Source organism: Nyctibius grandis, chromosome Z (assembly GCF_013368605.1).
Source record: "Nyctibius grandis isolate bNycGra1 chromosome Z, bNycGra1.pri, whole genome shotgun sequence".
Taxonomy (NCBI): Eukaryota; Metazoa; Chordata; class Aves; order Nyctibiiformes; family Nyctibiidae; genus Nyctibius; species Nyctibius grandis.
The window spans coordinates 27,344,801-27,364,589 of NC_090695.1; the positions used below are offsets into that span (position 1 = coordinate 27,344,801).

A 19,789-nucleotide genomic window follows, 5' to 3' on the forward strand; every position below is an offset into this window, starting at 1 on the left:
TTCCACAGGCATATCCTGTGCATGTAGGTGTGGGTCCTGAAGGAAAAAAATGTTTGGCAACCATTAGATTGGAAAATCAGCAAAGAGGCGCGTCAGTCTATACAGTCGAATGGCTTGAGCTCTCAATATACACAGGCTTTGCTTAAACATATTTTTACAACTAACCTTCTTACGGCAAATGATATTCGGCAATTAGCGTCTATGTTGTTGTCTCCTTCTCAAATGTTGCATTTTCTTAGTGCCTGGACTAGTGTTTGTCATAAAATAGCTAATACACCTAGGGGTCGAGATGAACCTCTTTTTAATATTACAGCTCAAATGCTGTTAGGAGAAGGTCCTTTTGCTACTGTAAATTGGCAAGCGCAGTTTAATGTTGAGGCATTAGCAGCAGCTCAGGATGGAGCATTTCAAGCATTAATGTCGGTTCCTAGTGAAGGTGTTCAACAAGCGTATACCAGAGTTTTTCAACAGATAGGAGAACCATATGGTAAATTTATAGATCGTCTGTATGCAGCTTTGCGAAGCACGCCTGATTTAGATGAAAGAACTAGAGACAAATTAATGGATGTTCTTGCTTATGATAATGCAAATGAGAAAACTAGAAAGGCATTGGCACATTTACCGAGAGGTGCAGGTGTTGCAGCTATGCTGGAAGCAGTGGACAGAATGTTAGGTGTAGAACAGGCTCAGGTTATGGCTGCTGTAGTTGGAGCAACAGTGAAACCTTTGTTGGGAGCAGGAGCAAGGGCTAAGGAAAAATGCTTTAAATGTGGAAAGATGGGACATTTGAAAAGAGATTGCAGACAGGGATCTGGAAAGTGGTGTGCTAATTGCAAAAGGTCAAATCACAATACAACAGAGTGTAGACGAGTTCAGGGAAACTTCCAGCCGAGCGCGCCGCGCCCGCGCGCGCAGATAGCAAGTCAGGGTGCTTGGACCGCCACTCCGCGGCTACAAGAGGAAGTGCCGGAGTGGATGTGGAAACAAAATTAGACATATACTTAACAGACAAACAAGTAACTGTGGTGGAAACTAACATGAAAGGACCTTTAGGACATGGTTTAAGTGCGTTACTTCTTGGACGATCATCTATTTCTAAACAAGGAATAATTGTACTGCCAGGGGTTATTGATGCAGATTATACAGGGCAAATATGTGCTATGGTATACACCTTATCCCCGCCTGTATTTATTCCAAAGGGTCGAAAGATTGCTCAGTTAGTTCCCTTTAAGGGCTGTGTTCCGAACGCGGAAGACAAAGACAGGGGGGAGGGTTGTTTCGGATCAACTGGACAGGCATTGGTTAATCTTGCTATTGACATCACGAGAAACCAACCGCGTGAAAGAGTAACATTAAGGAATCAGCACGGGGAAGAAAGACAGATCTCTATGCTAATTGATACAGGAGCTGATGTTACAATTATTGCACAACAGCACTGGCCACACACTTGGGCTGTGCAAGCGGCTCCAGTAGCAATAGCTGGAGTTGGGGGTTGTACTTTACCAATGATGAGTCAGCAACCGGTACAGCTACAATTTACAGATGGAGTCTGTGTGAATGTTAGACCCTATGTTATGAGGGTGCCAGTATCTCTTGTGGGACGAGATGTGTTAACACAATTGGGTGCAAAATTGGTAACGCCTTTTTAGGAGCGGTCACTGAAAAAGGGCCTGTCCTACCTTTAAAATGGAAAATGGAAACACCAGTATGGGTGGATCAGTGGCCGCTTAGATCAGACAGGCTGGAACAGATTGAACTGTTAGTCCAAGAACAGCTAGAAGCAGGACATATCAGACCGTCTACAAGTCCTTACAATACTCCAATTTTCACTATTCCAAAAAAATCAGGCAAATGGCGATTGCTTCATGATTTGCGGGCCATAAATGATATTATGGAAGAAATGGGAGCATTACAGCCTGGACTACCTACTCCTACCATGATTCCAGAAGGTTGGCAAATTTTAGTAATTGATTTAAAAGATTGTTTTTTCACAATATTTTTACATGAAAATGATTGTGCCAAATTTGCATTCACAGTTCCTAGTATTAACAAGCAGGAACCTGCTAAAAGGTATGAATGGGTAGTCTTACCTCAAGGTATGAAAAATTCTCCTACATTGTGTCAATTATATGTTGCATGGGCTTTACAACCTTTTCGTCAAAAGTTTCCTAATCTTTTGATTTATCATTATATGGATGATATTTTGATTGCTGGTCAGGATTTGAAGGTGGAATTTGTGTTACCTGTGTTAGAAAAAATGCTAGAACAACGGGGACTGAAAATTGCCCCTGAAAAAATACAAAGATCAGAGCCTTGGAAATACCTAGGCTGGGAGGTAACTAAGCAAACAATACGACCTCAAAAAATCACTCTAAAAGTGGATATATCAACATTGGCTGATGCTCAGAAATTGTTAGGAGAATTGCAGTGGGTTCGTAATACTTGTGGCATTACAAATGATGATATAGCACCATTAATGCCATTGCTTGGACAAAACCCTGATGTCACTGTGAGCCGTACTCTCACGGCAGATCAACAAGCAGCTATAGACAAAATTGCACACAAGGTGGCAACACAGGACGTGGCTCGCATTACTGAAAATGAGCCACTCGCAGCAATTATAGCAAACACATCACTGGAAAACAAACATTTGAAAGCTTTAATAGTTCAATTAAATCCAATTGTTAAAATCATAGAATGGGTTTTTCCACCTTTTCATCCTAGGACAACAATCTGTACCAGAGTGGAAGCAATAGCACAACTGATTGTTAAAGTGCGTAAAAGAATTACAGAAATTAATGGCCTGGATCCAGATTCTATCTATGTACCTATCAAGAAGGAATATCTACAGTGGTTAATAAATCAGTCAACTATTTTTCAAATGGCTTTACAGGACTTTACTGGACAATTGTTGGTCCATTTACCAAAAGATAAAAAGCTACAGTTTATTTACAAACAGGATTGGGAAGAACAACCTATCAGATCAGAGATACCTGTGACTGGACTAACTGTTTTTACTGATGCAGGAAAACGGTCACACTCGGCAGTTATTACCTGGCAAGAGGATGGACAATGGAAACATTGCAAATTCTCAGGACAGTCTGAGGACTCATTGCAGACACTTGAACTTTTTGCAATATACCAGGTTTTTGTAAAATGGAAGGATTCACCTGTAAATATTGTAACAGATTCTCTTTATGCCGCAGGCATTGTAAATCGAATTGAAAGAGCTTTTATACATCCAGTGAAAAATATGCGACTTCACACCATTTTGCTACAGTTGCATCAAGCAATAAACCTCAGAGTGCTATCTTATTTTGTCACTCACATTCGTAGTCATCAATTTGATCAAGGCTTGAGCATTGGCAATAATAAAGCAGACACACTTGTGTCCTATACACAAGTCTCACCAAATTTATTTGAACAAGCTCGCCTCTCTCATCAATTCTTTCATCAATCAGCAAAAATGTTAGCGAAACAATTTCAGCTCACCATGGCACAAGCACGCGAATTGGTCAGTGCTTGTCCTAATTGTCAGAAAATTGGCATGGGAATTGGAATAGGAGTAAATCCTCGAGGCTTGAGTGCATTGCAACTTTGGCAAATGGATGTTACTCACATTGCAGAATTTTGAAGGCTCAAATATGTTCATGTATCTGTTGATACGTTTTCACATGTGATATGGGCTACAGCGCAAACTGGGGAAACTGGTCGTCATGTCAAACGACATTTACTTGCTTGCTTTGCGAGTCTTGGGGTTCCACAACAGATTAAGACTGATAATGGGCCAGCATACTGTTCACAGATTTTTCGTCAATTTTGTCAACTATGGGGTATTACACATGTCACTGGGATTCCTCATTCGCCTACGGGTCAGGCGATTGTGGAACGTGCTCATGGTACATTGAAACAGCTTCTGCAAAAACAAAAAGGGGGAGAGGTGACTGAACCTTCTGAGAGACTTGCAAAAGCTGTTTATGTACTCAATCATCTGACTTTAGCAGGAGATAAGGAGCGACCCCCAATAGCAATACATTGGGAGGCAGTTCGACAGGGAGCAAGCTATGTGCAAAACAAGGGCAAAGTGTGGTATAGGGAACCAGGTACTAATGAGTGGTTGGGACCAGGGGAACTGTTACTAATGGGTCGAGGTTATGCTTCTGTCTCTACAGGCACAGGTGTACGGTGGTTTCCGATCAAGTGCATTAAACCATATGTGGAGGTGGAATCCAGATCCGGAGATCCAGCAGAGAGAACAGCACCGAGCACTGAGAGTATTGACTCCATACCTAAAGAGATTGGGGATTGCGACATCATCGTTGAGCAATCTTGAAGATATCTTCACGTCATTACCACCTTTACGTGTAACAGCTGAAGAGGAAGTAAAATTGGCACGGGGCTGTGATGGACATAAACAGGGTTGTAGACCATGGGTTCTAAAAAAGTGTAATGTATGTGAATTGGCGATTATCAACAAATTCACATAGCTGAAATAGCTAGCACGTTTCAGTGGGAAAATTGGTAAACAAAACAGTATGGAACTACATAGCCTCTCGGAAAAAGCGTGCGGTATTACCGCTGGGACCAGGATGCAATGATAATGTACGATACTGGGACAGACCTACTAACTTCATTACTGCTTTGTTTGCGCCAATAGGGACTGCGAAAGCGTTACAAATAACAAAAACACTAGGGTGTTGGACAGCTAAACAATTAAATATAACCTCTGAGATACTTTCAACTTTAGCTACTGATGTTGACAGTATTAGACATGCGGTATTACAAAATAGGGCTGCAATTGATTTTTTGCTTTTAGCTCAAGGGCATGGATGTGAGGATGTAGAAGGAATGTGTTGCATGAATCTTTCAGATCATTCTGTTTCTATTCACCAACATCTTCGGCAACTGAAGGACAATATGAACAAACTTACTGTATCAACATCACCCTTACTGGACTGGTTACAATCTATGGGCATTACAGGATGGGTAAGGGAATTGTTGGTACAGGGAATAACTGTGTTGGTTGTTGTAATAATTGCCTTGCTAATAATGGGATGTGCAATGAGTTGTATCAAGCAAGCATTGCTGAAAATGTTCCATCAGACCTGGCTCGTTCAAAAACAAAAAGGGGGATTTGTGGGGTTTCTACGAGACAATGGTCACGTACTGAACGAGCCATGTCCAAGGGGGTGGTAGTAGGTGGTGATGAACTGACCAATCATAACGGCGAGCAAGGACCTTGGCTACTGAGACAAGCGAAATATGTAGAAGTCGAAACAAGATTGATACAAGAAGAATGTCATGACAGCATAGTATGGCCTGTTAGCATAAACCAATTAGAACTAATATAGAGGCGCGTGGACAAAGCATGCTCACCAATCATATTAGTACATGTAAGGTATGTTAACCAATTAAGATTAAGACGACACGCACACAGAGCGTGCACGGTAGTGAAATAGTATAAATGTACCCTCAGATACGCGAATAAATGAGATTTGCTTAACGACCATATTGGTCTGCGTGCATTTACTCCGAGCCCTCTCGTGGATTGCGTCGTGGAACTCTGCTACGATACTAGGCTACTTATAAAATTGTGCTACACTGGTTCCAATTACAAAGATCCTGTGCTACTGTCATCATAAAATTCTACACTATGCTAATCATAAAATTATGTTAAAAAAAAAGCTTTATTTGTAACTACAACTTAGTGCCGTCATCATTCTGCTGATGCTGAAAAGAACCTGTTTGTCCCCATAGTGTCAAGTGAGAAGTAGTACAACAGCTTTCAGTTTAGGATGAATAGTGACATCTCAGTAGGGTAGCCATCAGGCTTATCAGTCTGGAAAATTATCCTGTTGTGCCAATGCAGGCTTTTGGGTCAGACCATGTCCTGCCTTATGCAGCACAAGAGCACAGGAACTGTGAAGAACACAGATGGGAGAGCAGCTTCATAGAAGTACAGAACAATTTCGGTTGAACAAAACATCTATAAATCTCTGGACCACCACCCTGCTCAAAGCTGGGCCACTATAAATCTGCATATTCAGGGACTTCTCCATTTAAGGTCTAAATTTCCAACAATGGAGATCTCATTACCTCTCTGGGCCCCTGCACCGGTGCCCAACTTTTCATCACTGTACAGAAGGTTCCATTAATTCCAGAAGGTTATGTGTTGCACTGGAACTCAGAGTAGAAAAGTCAGAAATTCTGAGATCATTGCATATTACAGCACGAAGCAGGGAAAAGTGCTTGCATCAAAGAGACAGAGCTCCCATTTATACAGCTGAGATCAGGCTGAATCAAGGTCCCAGCCTGATTTTGCAACCCTTGAAGAACCCTGAAAGAGATCATCACAAAAGCAAAAGTCAAGAGGAATATTATCTGTTTCTCTTTTCCTGCAGCATGAAAATATGGGACAAATTGGCTGGACTTAAATAACCAAAACATGATGGGATGGATGATGGGATCAGGTGTACCCTGATGAACTTTGCTGATGATACCAGAGTGAATGGGGAAGTGGACACTTAGAAGGGAGAGCCATCCTGCAGGAAGACCTGGATAGGCTGGAAGAGTGGACTAACAAGATCCTCATGAAATTCAACAAGGACAAGTGTAAGGTTTTTCACCTGGGAAAATATAATCCATGAGTGCAGCACTGGCTGGGAGCTATCCAGCTGGGGAGCAGCTCTGTGGAAAAGGACCTGGGGGTCTGGTAGACAACAAGCTCAATATGAGCGAACAGTGTGCTGCTGTGGCAAAGAAAGCCAACCGGATGCTGGGTTGCATCAACAAGGACATCACCAGCAGAGATAAAGAAGTCATTATCCCACTCTACTCAGCTCTTGTCAGGCTACACCTGAAATACTGTGTTCAGTTTTGGTCCCCGCTATACAAAAAAAAAATGTGGACAGCCTGGAGAGGGTCCAGAGAAGGGCCACAAAAATGATCAAAGAACTGAGAAGCCTGCCATATGAGAAAAGGCTGAAAGAACTGGGTTTGTTAATAATCATTAATATGATTAGAAGCGTACAGAGTCAGCACAATTTAATGACTTTTGTGCAATAATATACATGTATCAAATGCCAGCTCTTCATTTGGTCTCAGGGGAGATAAGAATCTCTTTATTACTCATTCTCTAAGTTGGAACAAATTGCAATTGGTGCTTCTACTTCAAGTGATACAGAGCCAAGTAGAAGCAGGTGTTCAATTCAGATTGTAACATTTTAGGATTTGTTATTTCACAGGAAAGTTTTAAGAAAGTTCTTTCACCACTACCCCTCCATCCCTATGTTTGGTAAAAAATATGCCAGAAACCACCCAACCAGAAGTCATAACTCCAGTCAGAGCTCTGAAAATGTGAAGCCTAGTTCCTCCAAAAAGCCATGTGAAAATGACTCAGAGCAGGGACTAGGAGTGCTGCAGGTGCAGATATACCCTGCATGAGCAGACTGGAGTTGGAAAGCAGCCTGTGCACATCCAAAAGTGCTGTCATACTTGCAGACTCAGGTTGGAACAACCTCTGAGATTGGCATGCTCCACAGGCAATAGAAATATTAATGTAATTTCTCTACTATGCCTGTCTTGCAGATTCTTCTATTTTCATTTATAGGTATTATCCAGGTTTGTTTTTTCCTGGGGTTATCCAGTAACCCCATCTTTCCTATCCTCCCACATTGCTGAGATTTGATGGTAGGCAAATTAAGAGCATCTCCAAAATATTAGAGAAGCTGCCCTGCATTGGCATCATTTTGCTTACCTGTGACTCCCAAGTGGCCTGTCAACACAGGGGAAAAAATGTAGTTCTTCATTAAGCCACGAAGGGACAGTATTGGTCTGAGTTTGGGGTACTCCGGGGGCCTTCCTGTCCCTCCCATGCCTCAGTCCTGGAGTCAAAGTCTTGGTGGTAAGACTGGCAAAACAGGAATCAGGGAGCTGCTAGACTTCTGGGTAATGAGAGTTTTAAAGAGATTGAAACTCATCTTTCTTCAGGGCGAAAACTTGCCCTTGTGTAAAGGGCCTAGAACATGCCATTCCTAGAAACAGCAACTATTGGGAGTCTTGCAACCTCCTGAAAAACCCTGGTACTAGCCAGTCAAGAAACAGGACACTTCTCAGGCTCAGGCTGAGAAGTTGCTCTGAAAAAAACTAAATTTGGACAGGATGAATATGCTGAGCAGAGATGGGAGAACACCACTAAGGATGTAAAAAAAGAAATGTTTCCAGTTGCCCAAGCCAGCAAAGGGAGCATGCTATCCTCTGTTCCACACAAGCTGATGGCAATGCTACAAGAAGTCCTGCCAGGAAAGAATTATAATTGAACCCTGTGTTCATAGTGGAGAAGTTCTGTTCCCATGAGGTCACTAAAACGTACAGACACATTTACCTTGAGCAAGCTACATGATAATGACCAAACTCAAGGAATTCCTTTGCATTCAAAAGAGAGAATAGGGCTTCCTCTATAGAGGATGTGCAGCCAGCATCAAGGTTAAAATGGTCCATAAAATCAGATAAAAACTAAACCTGAAAATCCAATCCATGTTTAACTCATTACGATAAATAACTCATGAAGATAACTGACTCCATTCTGCCCTCAGAATTCATGACTGGGGGTGGGTGTGTGAAACGGACTACAGGTATGACTGATGTTGGGCTTCAACAATGCCAACAGGGCACTACATGGGTGTTTGTCAAAATGCAACAGGGCACTACCCAAGGTGACTTGTAATGGCAAGTAGATAAAGGGTTCCTCTTGTCTCCCTTCTCCTATTCTGAATATAAAAAGAGAAGATAAGGTCTATCTCCCAAGTTATTAAAAGCAACAGTGAAAAACATGAGTAGCTCCTAGCATCTTCACAGCACTCTCTGAACACTGCATAGCATTGCCTTTCTCATCTTCAAAAGGGACTAAGACCTCCATTTTAATTTCAGGCCACCCTTCTGCACAGAAAGCATGTTAGGACCTCTGCTGTTCATGATAAGAACATCCCCATGCACCTGGGAAAGGCGCCTACCAATAAAATACACAATACCCTGTTTGCTTAGCATCAGCCCTAACCAACAACAGGGCTTGGTGCTCTCTGATAGGGGCCAGCTGGGCCCAGTCTAAGACCCCCTACCACACTGAGGGTAACGGAGGCACGCAGGTACTAGAAAAGTCAGAGCTCAGACTGTCCAGACAGCGGCTGAGACCACATCACCCCGGCTGCAGGTGTCCCGGCCGCTCCAGACAACAGGCTGAAGGACAGACGGAGGCTCCTGAGCCTCAGGCCACCTAGGAAGGGAAAGGCACCCGTGCTTCTTGCCTGCTCACGGCGGCAGCTCCGCTCCCCTGCCCTGCGGGTCTCACGCCCTGCGGGTCTCACGCTCCGCAGCACCGGCCCGCCGGGGCCTGACACGGCCCGCCGGGGCCTTTCTACCGCGGAGCGCAGGAAAAGGCCGTACCAACACTTCCCCGGTCCCCGGAAACGCTTGCTTCTGCTGTCGCTGCTGCTGGGCGTCCGGTACCTCCCAGGGCTTACGAGAAGACCGCGATAAGCCCCAGAGCGTCCTCCCTGCAGTGAGGCACTCGGCCAGCCCCCTTCCCGCCCCGCGGCCAGGGCGGAGCGCACCGCACAGACACCGCCCGGCGGCACCTGGCCTGGCCCCGCCTCCGACCTGTCTCCGGCCGCGGCGGTGGGCGGGCCCTGGCGGCGAGGCCTTCATGCAGATGTATCCCCTGCCTCCCCGGTGCGTGCTGCGGTTAGGCTGGGCTGTGCTGTAGAGGAGCCGGGGCAGTGCTCGCGAGAGCCCCGAAGCCGCGGGGGAGGGCACGGAGCTACGGCGGACGGCTGGCTCGGGCCGGAAGCGGTTCTGTCACAGCGGGGCCCTTCCACTTGTTGGCGGCGGAAGAGCGGCGTGTGCGTGGAGCGGGACAGCTGGCCTGCCCCGCCGCCCTGCTTCTCCATGTAGGCGGCAGCGGTGAGCGGGGCGGGCGCGTGGGGCGCCGGGGACAGATAATGGCCAAATGGCTGAATAAGTACTTCAGCCTGAGCAATAACAAGACCCAGAGTCCCCCTCAGCCTCCGCGGCCCGACTACCGAGAGAAACGCAACGGTGCCAGCAGCGCGCCCTGCCCCGAGGGTCCGCCGCGCCTCCACCTTCTCCACACCTCGCCCGGCTTCCCGCACCGCTGCCTGCGTGACGACACCAGTGACCTGCTCCGCGCCTACCGTGCCCAGAAAGACCGCGACTTCGAGGACCCCTACAGCGGGTCTCGCTCGTCCCTGTGCAAGTTGCGCGCCATGACACGCATGAGCCGCCCGGACTACTCCGTGCCCGGGGGCCTGGGTGAGGCGGCCCCCAAGGCTTTCTCCTCCTCGTCGTACTGTGCCGCACCCCCCGCCACCTGCGCAGCCGGCTCCCCGCACCTCTTTCGCAGCAACAGCGAGCGCCGCCCGGCGACGCCGCCCGATGTAAAGTATATCTCCCCTAAGCACCGGCTTATCAAGGTCGAGAGTGGCGGTGGCAGCGATGGCGCAGGCAAGAAGCTCAACAAGGGCTCCAAGCAGCTGGCGACCTCTGTCCCCTCTGCCATGAAAGATAAAGTAAGTGTTGTGCTCCTGTTCCCATCCCCGTAGATTAGGCGTAGGGCTGGGGCTATGTCAGCCCCTGGAAGGATTTTTGGTGAGGGGGACTAGCTCCTGTCTGAGTGCATCTGGAGCAGCCACTGCTCTCCACCGTACTTCACTGGGTGGCCTGGCCTGTTTCAATATCTCGGGGCAGGCAGGGCGTGTGCAAGGCTGGCCCATGAAGTGGGGATGCCGTGTCCTCTGGGCTTTCAAACTCACCTCCTTTCTGATGGGGCAGGTTTGCAGATGTGCTTAGCTCTGCTCTAGAGCACAGTGTGCTGCCAGCCTCATGACTGGTACCAAGGCTCTTGGGTTGGCATGCTCCTGCAGAACAGTATGTGAGTCTTTGAGGGGGTGCTTGGGGAGCCCTAGAGTCACTTGAGAAGTCCCATGCTTGTGACCCAAAGTTGTGGTCTCTGCCCCACTGCATGTGGTATGGAGTGGTCATATGTAAAAAATAATAAAAAAAAATCTTACCTGTCCTGAGTCAGACTGCCTGTATTTAAGGAGGCAGTTTGTTGTATGTTCAGTTATAACTAATTTGCCTCCTAGTTTAGTGTCAAAGGTGAAGTAGTTCCAAGTCCTGTGTTAGAACAGCATGACAACATCTATGATAGCTATGTTTCCAACTGGCAGGTACCTGAAGCAAACTCTATAGCTACTGGTTCAGCTGCAAATGTTGTTCTATCTTTTACTGGTTGTTCTCTACAAATACTAACAAAGTACTGTAGACAGAGCACTAGAAAGTGCTGGGCTCAGGAACTTGGCTTACAGCTGGGAAGCTTTGAAGAGCGAAGTAGTGTTAATGATTTTGTAAGCACAGCACATATCCCTCCATCTCTGTTGGTCCTGCGAGTATAGTTTAGTTTTTTCATATATTGGAAATTAATATTTCTCCATTTTGTAAACTGTCATTTACAACTTAAGTGTAATAGTCACATCACAGGAATTCTAAGTATGTGCCAGATGTTATCAATTTAAATAATCTCTGTGTACATGTTTAAATATGGGCAGGCAGAGAACTGCTTCTCTCCTACACCTGTCATTCACTGATGAGAAAAAATGAGGAATTTAGTTAACAGAGTGTGTCTAGTTCAGTGGCAAATAAAGCGAGTGGAAATAAACTTCTGTGAGAAGGATGTAGTAGAGGGGACAGTAAAGATGGTATCAAAAAAGCTTGATAGAAGAGTTGATAGAAATGTTAAAAACATCTAAGGGAAAAAGATCTCTGAGTAGCATAGCTTAAGCTAGTAAGTACCTTAGGGATGAAAAAGGATCTAGTTGCCATATAGGTCTGTCATCATAGAAATATGTTAGTGTTTAATGATCCATTAGTGTTCACTAAATGCTTGTGTTCCATTCCAGCACCTTTGTTTTTTTCTTTTTCATGTGCAAGGACAGAGTGCTGTTTTCCTTTGTGTTAACTGGGAAGTGAGAAGTATGATTTTCAACAAATTCAATGAGCAATTTTATAACTTTTGTGACTGGGCATCAGTAAAAAGTTGCCTGAAGAGCTCAGTTGTGTGTTAAACTTGAAACAGGTACTAGAATGGGAAGGCGATTCAGGAAGGTTCTTGTCTGGTGTTGTTGCTTATAAAGGACAAATGGCAAATAATATTTGTCCTTTATAAGCGAATAATGAATAACAACAGACTGGTTAGTTGAAATTCCCAGGAAAAAATTATAAACTAGCTGATTCAGGAGATGGAGATTAAAAGCAATGGCAGGCATGATAGTATTTTGCAAGGCATAGGCTGTAGAAGTAACCACAAAGATGTAATGTATCTGAGATTCAGAAAGCCTTGATGTGTAGAGGTTGAAGTACCAACTGAAGTTGAAGCAGACAAACCCAAATTGCCATGCATCTTTAATAGTGAGGTGACTAACCTTTATAACAGATGCCCGAGGGAGAGTCACCATTGCCAGATGTATTTGAATTCAAATTGGTGAGTGGATTTTTTTTTTTATTTAGTTACTACTAGCAGGCAGGTTTTGGGGCTTTAACTGTGATGCTTATCTTCAAACAAGGGAGAGCAGGCTATGTTAGAATTCATGGCAGAAGCAGCTCAGTTCCTCTAGTATGGTACTTTAGTTCCATCTTTAGTGCTGGCCTGGGAGATGTTAACTTCTTAGCTCTCCTGTAGCAGTTGAATGGGTATAGGCAAGCCAGAATAACATGTGGCTATATGCTGGAACAACCTGGTGACTACTGTATTTGTGTGAGAATAAATGCGAGACTTGACTTAACGTCAACTCAACGGACAAACCATTAGGTGAATGGGAGATCTAAAAGGATGAGTTGAAGTCTTTCTGAGTGACTGTCCTCTATCTAGCGTTGTGTGGTGTGCGTAAATCCATGAAAGTAGTTGAGGGGAAAGTATCTGTATGAAAGGATACTTCGTGTATTTTCTCACCTGTTACACTTTTTTGAACCTAAACATATCTCTTCCTGGCTTTGCATCTGAAGAACCTGGGACACTATTCAAAGAGCAACTGTATCATACTCCATTGCAGGAAGTTCTTAGGATTTAAAATCTGGGATTGTAGTGTAGTTGTCCTTTAAAAGATAATTATTTCATAATAAGCAGCATTTTGCACTCCCTCTGTGCAGTGGAGGCAGAACTGTGCAGCAGTTCTGGATATTGAATGCAGAAGACACTGCAAGTTGTAAGATCCATTTCCACAGGGCAGGACATATCTGATGCTATAGAAAATAGCTCAGTTCTGCACAGGCAGAGCTGATCTGGTGCAAAAGCATGTAAATGTTGTGTGGCAGCAGCAATCAGTCAGGAAACTGTTCAGGGCAGCATAGTTGCTGACTCAATTTACAAAGGTCTGAAAACAATGTCTACACTTGTATAAGAAAAAAAAACAAACCCTTTGTTTCCATGGGATCCACCGCAGAAGTGTGTGGTGCAGAGATCTGGCTGCTAGCTAAGCACAAGGGCTAAACCTGTTTTCCTTGGAAGCTTTCCCCACATTATGTAAGAAATAAGTACCTTTCTAACATTGCAATAGACTATGGAAATGCTGTTTGAACTTTTAAGGTCTTGCATAAAGTGCTTAGACTCCATGGAACATTATTAATATCTGTATATAATTAAAACCTTTTAGTAAACATTGAGAAGATGTTTGTCTTATTTCTGTATGTAAGGTCTAAGTTTTATTTGGTTTTGCAAGTGAGAACAAGTCAAGTCAAGTGTATTTAACAGAATCTTGCAGCTGGTATCTTGAGGTGCACTGAGAAAACTTGAAGGATGTCTAAGCAATGTTGGGGTTATATATATCAAAGTATATAGTTTCTAGAGATCTTAAACTACAAATGTAACTCCATGTCTTATTCCCATATTTAATCCATTGCAGCAGGGTGTCAGACTGCCACTCTTTACAACTGGTTCTACTCTGAAACAGTCTTTCTCTCTGCATGTGGTTCCCATTGGCATATGGCTCTGCCTTTGAGTCAAAGGTCTCAAGAAAAAAGATGCTGGTGGCCACTGGTCTTGTGAACCTCCTTGGATGGGTTGGGTAAGGCCACACATAAAATGAGCAAGCAACACTTTTTACATGTATCTCATGTACTATAGTGTAGCTATAATGCAGCTAGAAATGTATTTTTCCACATATGTCAGTCTCATGATTAAGGGACTATCACAGTCTTATGAATGGGAAGATATTCAGTTATTACCTGAGCCTGAGGAGTCTTAGTGACTTCGGGGCTGTTCGGCCTCATCTACCAGGCCAGTCATTTGAACTTCCTGACCACAGTTTTCAGTTCTAGCTGAAACTAACAGAACCGCTCATGGCTGCAGTGAACTGCAAGTACTTCAGATGTTTTCTATTGGAGGGATGGAAGGCCAACTTAAAGTTAATTGCTTATTAATATCTGAGTCTAAAAAATAGCTGGTCTGTTTGGTCAGGCTTAAACAAACTTGCAGAGCTGCTTTGTTTCTGTAGCTGAATTTCATACATAGATGTCAAACAGTATTGCTTGAATTTTTGTGTTCTCTCCATGTGGCTTTGCAAAAATACTAGATACTGGATTATCAGTGGCTATATTCCCAAAGGATTTCAAAACATTTAACAGGCTTTATATGTGAGAGTGATAGTGACCACTGGGGGTCTTAAGCTGCTTACAATTTATAACATGATATTTCTTTATGACTGTGGACTAAAGGCTGCTGAAGGGGACTACAGGAGGAGTGTATGTGAACAGACTACCCTCTTGGAATTCAGATCTCTGCTCTTCTGAGATGTTAAAGATTTATTTTAAGCTTGCATGCTTTTAAGCAACAAAAGATAGTCTTAAATCTTCAAAGAAAAGTCACAAGTGTCCCAAATGTAGTTTTAAAGATCCATATGTAAAGTTTGAATGAGATACAAACAACCTACAGCTGTGCTACATATTCTGTGGGTAGTTTCTGTGTAGGGACCTTACAACGATGGTTAGATTGTAGCTTGGTAAGTGGGACTGCAGAGGAAGTTTGTTATGGAAGATGTTACATCCAGTGAGTTCCAAGTGAAGTTTTAGGGCAGTCTCTGTCTTTAAAGAAAGTGCTACTTTTCAGATATAACCTTTCTTCCCAGTTTTCAACAAGTATTGTTCCAGTAAACAGATTTTTGGCCTGTCTTAGAATAGAATAGAATATTTTCAGTTGGAAGGGACCTACCATGATCATCTAGTCCAATTGCCTGACCACTTCAGCTGACCAAAAGTTAAAGCATGTTATTAAGGACATTGTCCAAATGCCTCTTAAACACTGACAGGCTTGGGGCATTGACCACCTGATACAAAAATCGGAGATCTCCAAACCCCCTTGCTTTCTAACTTTCCTCACCGAAGTGGGAAGCTAGGTGCGGCTGGGTAAGGAGTCCGAAAGAAAACTCAATAACACCAGAGTGTTATTAAGCAGGTATTCTTTATTGCAGCGCTGGGCAGCACTGGGGATTATCCACCATGAGTGCTCCACCGGTTTGACAAATTTTCAGAGAATATATACCATAACGTTATACATAGTCATAGGATTTCTGAGAACTCATTTACATAGCCATGAGATATGCAAATGTCTGTTCCGCATGCGCAGTCGTTTTCTCTGGTGGTCGTCAGGGGTCTTCAGATGAAGGCCGGTAGTCTTCCTCACTGTGTTCACTGACTGACCCCTGCTTCTGTGCACACTCAGTCCGGGGATCACATGGGCCAGGTCCTTTGAGGTAGCTGTTGCAATTCCCTTATCTCTATCTTCCTGTGCATCCGCTCATCTCAAGGCCCAGCCATCTGAAGTGAGACCATCCTGGAGCCTCCTTATCTTACAGCCATTACCACTCTCCAAATTGTAAAGGCTTCCCTTTCTTTAGTTGAGCACCCAGGATAGTTGAGTAATTAAGGTATTTACAACATCCCCCTTGGTCTTGGGGCCCCAACCGTTTCACCCCTCTCTAGGAAGCCTGTTCTGGTGTTTGACCATCCTCTTGGTAAAGAAATGTTTTGTAATGTCAAGTCTGAACCTCCTTCACTGCAGGTTTGAACCATTCCTGTGGGTCCTGTCACTGGATCCCAGGGAGAAGAGATCAGTACCTCCCTCTCTGCTTCCTCTCCTTAGGAAGCTGTAGAGAGCAATGAGGTCACCCCTCAGCCTCCTTTTTTCCAAAGTCTTTAGGCACTCCTCACAGGACATGCCTTCCAGCCCTTTCACCATCTTTGTTGCCCTCCTCTGGACGCATTCAAGGACCTTAACATCTGTCTTAAATTGTGGGGCCCAGAACTGCACACAGTACTCAAGGTGAAGCTGCACCGATGCTGAATACAGTGGGATGATCACCTATTTTGACCAGCTGTTTGTGCTGTGTTTGATGCACCCCAGGAAGCCGTTTGCCCCCTTGGCTGCCAGGGCACACTGCTGACTCATATTGAGCCTCCTGTCAACCAGTACCCCTAGAGCCCTTTCTGCAGGGCTGCTCTCCAGCCACTCCTCTCCCATTTTATACTTGTGCCTGGTATTACTCCATCCCAGGTGCAGAATCTGGCATTTGGACTTGTTAAATTTCATGCCAAATTTCATGCTTGTTAGATTTCATGTCTTCTATGTAACGCTGCCTGTGGTGGGTAAAGAAAGGAGTAAATGCTTGGTTAGTGCTAAACTGAGAGTATGTCATGCCAGTCAGTGAGAAAGCATTGGTCCAGCTTGCTGTGGCTTTTGTGGTCTGTGACCAATTCCTCTCTATTTCAGATCAGAGAGACATTCCTTTGTGTACATCTCCAGTGCTCCTCTCTTGTCTCCCATACCCTAACATGTCTACATTAAAGAAATAAGCTGGTTAGCCATAGTGCTTGGCATGATTGTCATGCCAGAGATCTGCAGGGGATATTGAAGAATGAAAGGCCACTGGAGGTAATTTAAAACCTGAAATTCATTTGAGAAGCTTTGCTCTGGCTGACAGACATGTATCTCTGGTAAAGGCAGTGCAAAGTTACTAAGATAGCAGCAGCAATGAAGAAGGTGATCTGGATGATTTGGTAAATCCTGAGAGCAATTTTTCTACTGCAAGGGTTAGACAAGTGACTCAAAGATAGATAAGGATCCAGAAGCCTGCAACCTAGGAGAAACTAAAAACTGCCAGATGCTCCAAGATTATAACAGGAAGGCTGAGAGCTGCCTAGAATGCTTGTTGCATTCTGGTTTGGGAGAGCAAGTGTCCCTCAGACTGCAGACAAATGTCTGCCTTCCCCCCCGCCCCGCCTTGGACTCTTGTTATGAAGCTCACACAGGGAAAGCTCCAGTAGGGGACTTGGAGAGGTTTTTGGCTGCGGGGTGCATCTCCCAACTGTTATGTGTAACACTACACTCTGCGAATCAGTGGATGGTTGATTTGGCCTGTACATGATTGTGATGCTATGTGTATTGATGACTTGTATAGTCTGGCTTCGCTGAACTTCACAGGTGTTGCTGACAGGTTTCCAGCTGGCTTTCAAGGATGATGGAAAGTGTTGGATGAAACATGGGTGATGTTGAGTTGGGCTTGCTGTCACCATACCTCTGAGGATGCTTGGTGGTATATGTGTCTGCTAAATACTGAAGTCGTTTTAACTGCTGATCTGTCATGGGGGAAGAGATGCTGAATTGTGGCACACAGGGAGGAGATGACAAGTCCAGGGGGAATTTCAGCTGGAGTCCTGAGCTGTGATGTAGGGATCACAGCTCATCAAGGAGTGAGGTTTGCCTTAGGTTTGTTTTCCCCTGGTCCGGTGTGGACTGAGTGCTGGGCTATGATGTCCATCTGCTCCATGAAACAGGCTTCAGTAAAGCTGAACACTAGACTGGAGAGTGGGGAGTTCTGCAGTGACTTTCCACCCCGGACAGTACAACTCAGTGAGCCCTGAGGTATGTGGGGGAACAAGCTAATCATACAGTGTTCCACCACCAATGTGTTATTAGGAAAATTTTCGAGGGGAGCTGTGGTCGATCACCCTTTGTCACTAAGTGTAGAACAGCCTTGTGGTAATAGGCAGCTGTGGCTGGCTTGATATATCCAGGTTGTTGTACTGGTCTTCCAGCTGTAGTATAGTATCGTAGGGTGGCTCACTTGCAGCTGGAAAGCTTCCACAGGGGAGGTCCTACCACTCTGAAGTTAGAGCATTTAGCGTGCTGGAGGAGTCAACATGCTCTTGTTGCTGAAGGAAAGGTGGAAAGGGGCACAAACAGTTTGCAACAGCAGCTGCAGTTGAGACTGAAACACCTTGACTTCAGAAGTGGCCAGCTGTGTGCAGACCTCTGCACAGAACAGCAGGGTGCTGGCTGTGTTTCTCTTTACAGGGTGATAGGCTGGAGCTACACAGCTAGGCCTCTCTGAGCTGGCTGAAGGGTACACCTCTTTCTCTCCTTACCTCAGCTTTCTGGTGCAGAAAGAGGAGCCATGTGGCCCTACTGCTCAGCAGGTTGGTGCCTTATCTTTGAGAGGTCAGGTGGGCTGCAGGGATGTCCTTGGAAGGGTATCACTGCATACAGTAGCCTTCCAGGTCCTAGCACTGGCATGCCGTTTACAAGCTTGCTTTGTTTCATAGTTATTTGACCTCCTACTGCTTCTGCATAAGTTTACCACTTAATCTTTTTATCTGTTGATTGCTATGAGGATCTGTACTCAAAAAAGCCAGCTATGGGAGAGAGGGAAGTAATCCATTGCTTTTACATGTCCTTGCTGGTTCAGTAGTGATGGCTTTGACTTGGTTCCAGCAGCTGACAACTTCGTGGAGACAGAAAAGGAAGCTGCATGCTGTAGATGCAATTCATGCTCTTGCAATATCTGTAGATTGCTATGTCACATGTGAAGACCCTGGAACATTCCTTGTAAAAGTTAAATTTGCATCTGTGAACAAGCATTAGCTTACCAAAAGTATTAGAGGAACAAATAGTATTAATAGGAGTAGTGAGATATGTCCCTATGATTACACTTTCTTTTGTCATTCTGGGTTTTTTTTTTTTAGCCACCAATTCTAATTAAAGTCTTCAGACTGATAAAGCTAATAACCGTAGGAGACAAGGAGGAGGTATATTGTTTAACCTCAAAAGGCAGTAACAATCTTCATATAGCCAAATGTTGCATAAGGCTAAATTGGATAAGGAAAGAAAAAAAAGTCTACCTAAAAATGAATGCAATGATGGAGTTTGCATGGGTGACAAAATAAGGCAGGTGAAAAGAGTCAAAATGCCGGCAGCAGATTTATTGCCTTACAGGTTCTGACTTTAAGTACAAGTGAAAACTACATGGTGGATACCACATATTGCCTGTGGAAGGATTTTTCTAAATTATTGAGCTGAGTCCAGAGCAGTCCATCGGTGTAGTGCTTGCCTGTCTTTCATCTTAATGGGAACCATAATATCTGTGAATGGAATATAAATGCCTACTTAATCACATCCTCAGGTCTCTCTGGTCTACACATCTTCTGTGTGATCTCAGACTGTTGCTATAGTTTACCAGTTTTATGTACGTAAATTTAGATTTTCTTGTTACATATGTTGAAATGATTTGTAGAGTTCTAAAATCTACATTATATGTATGTATGTACATATGCATATACAAAAATATGATAAATATATAAAATATATAGTTGTCATTATTATATGTTATTTTAGATACACAAACATGCACATTGCTGAAAAAGAGATTGTGGACCTTCTGTCTTCGGAGAC

General features: G+C 44.3%; 1 protein-coding gene across 7 annotated transcripts in view; it reads left to right on the top strand.

Annotated features, from left to right (window-relative positions):
* Window positions 1–9,769: 9,769 nt before the first annotated feature.
* Window positions 9,770–19,789, top strand: part of SHB (SH2 domain containing adaptor protein B) — a 99,778-nt gene continuing 89,758 nt past the window's right edge. For 6 of the 7 annotated variants that reach the window (XM_068422562.1, XM_068422566.1, XM_068422560.1 and 3 more), the window contains exon 1: window positions 9,907–10,583. In XM_068422562.1, coding sequence (XP_068278663.1) covers window positions 9,996–10,583 — 588 coding nt within the window. In that variant the 5' untranslated portion in view covers window positions 9,907–9,995. Of the gene's footprint in view, window positions 10,584–19,789 lie in introns of all 7 variants that reach the window. The other variant, XM_068422559.1, reaches the window with a different exon arrangement.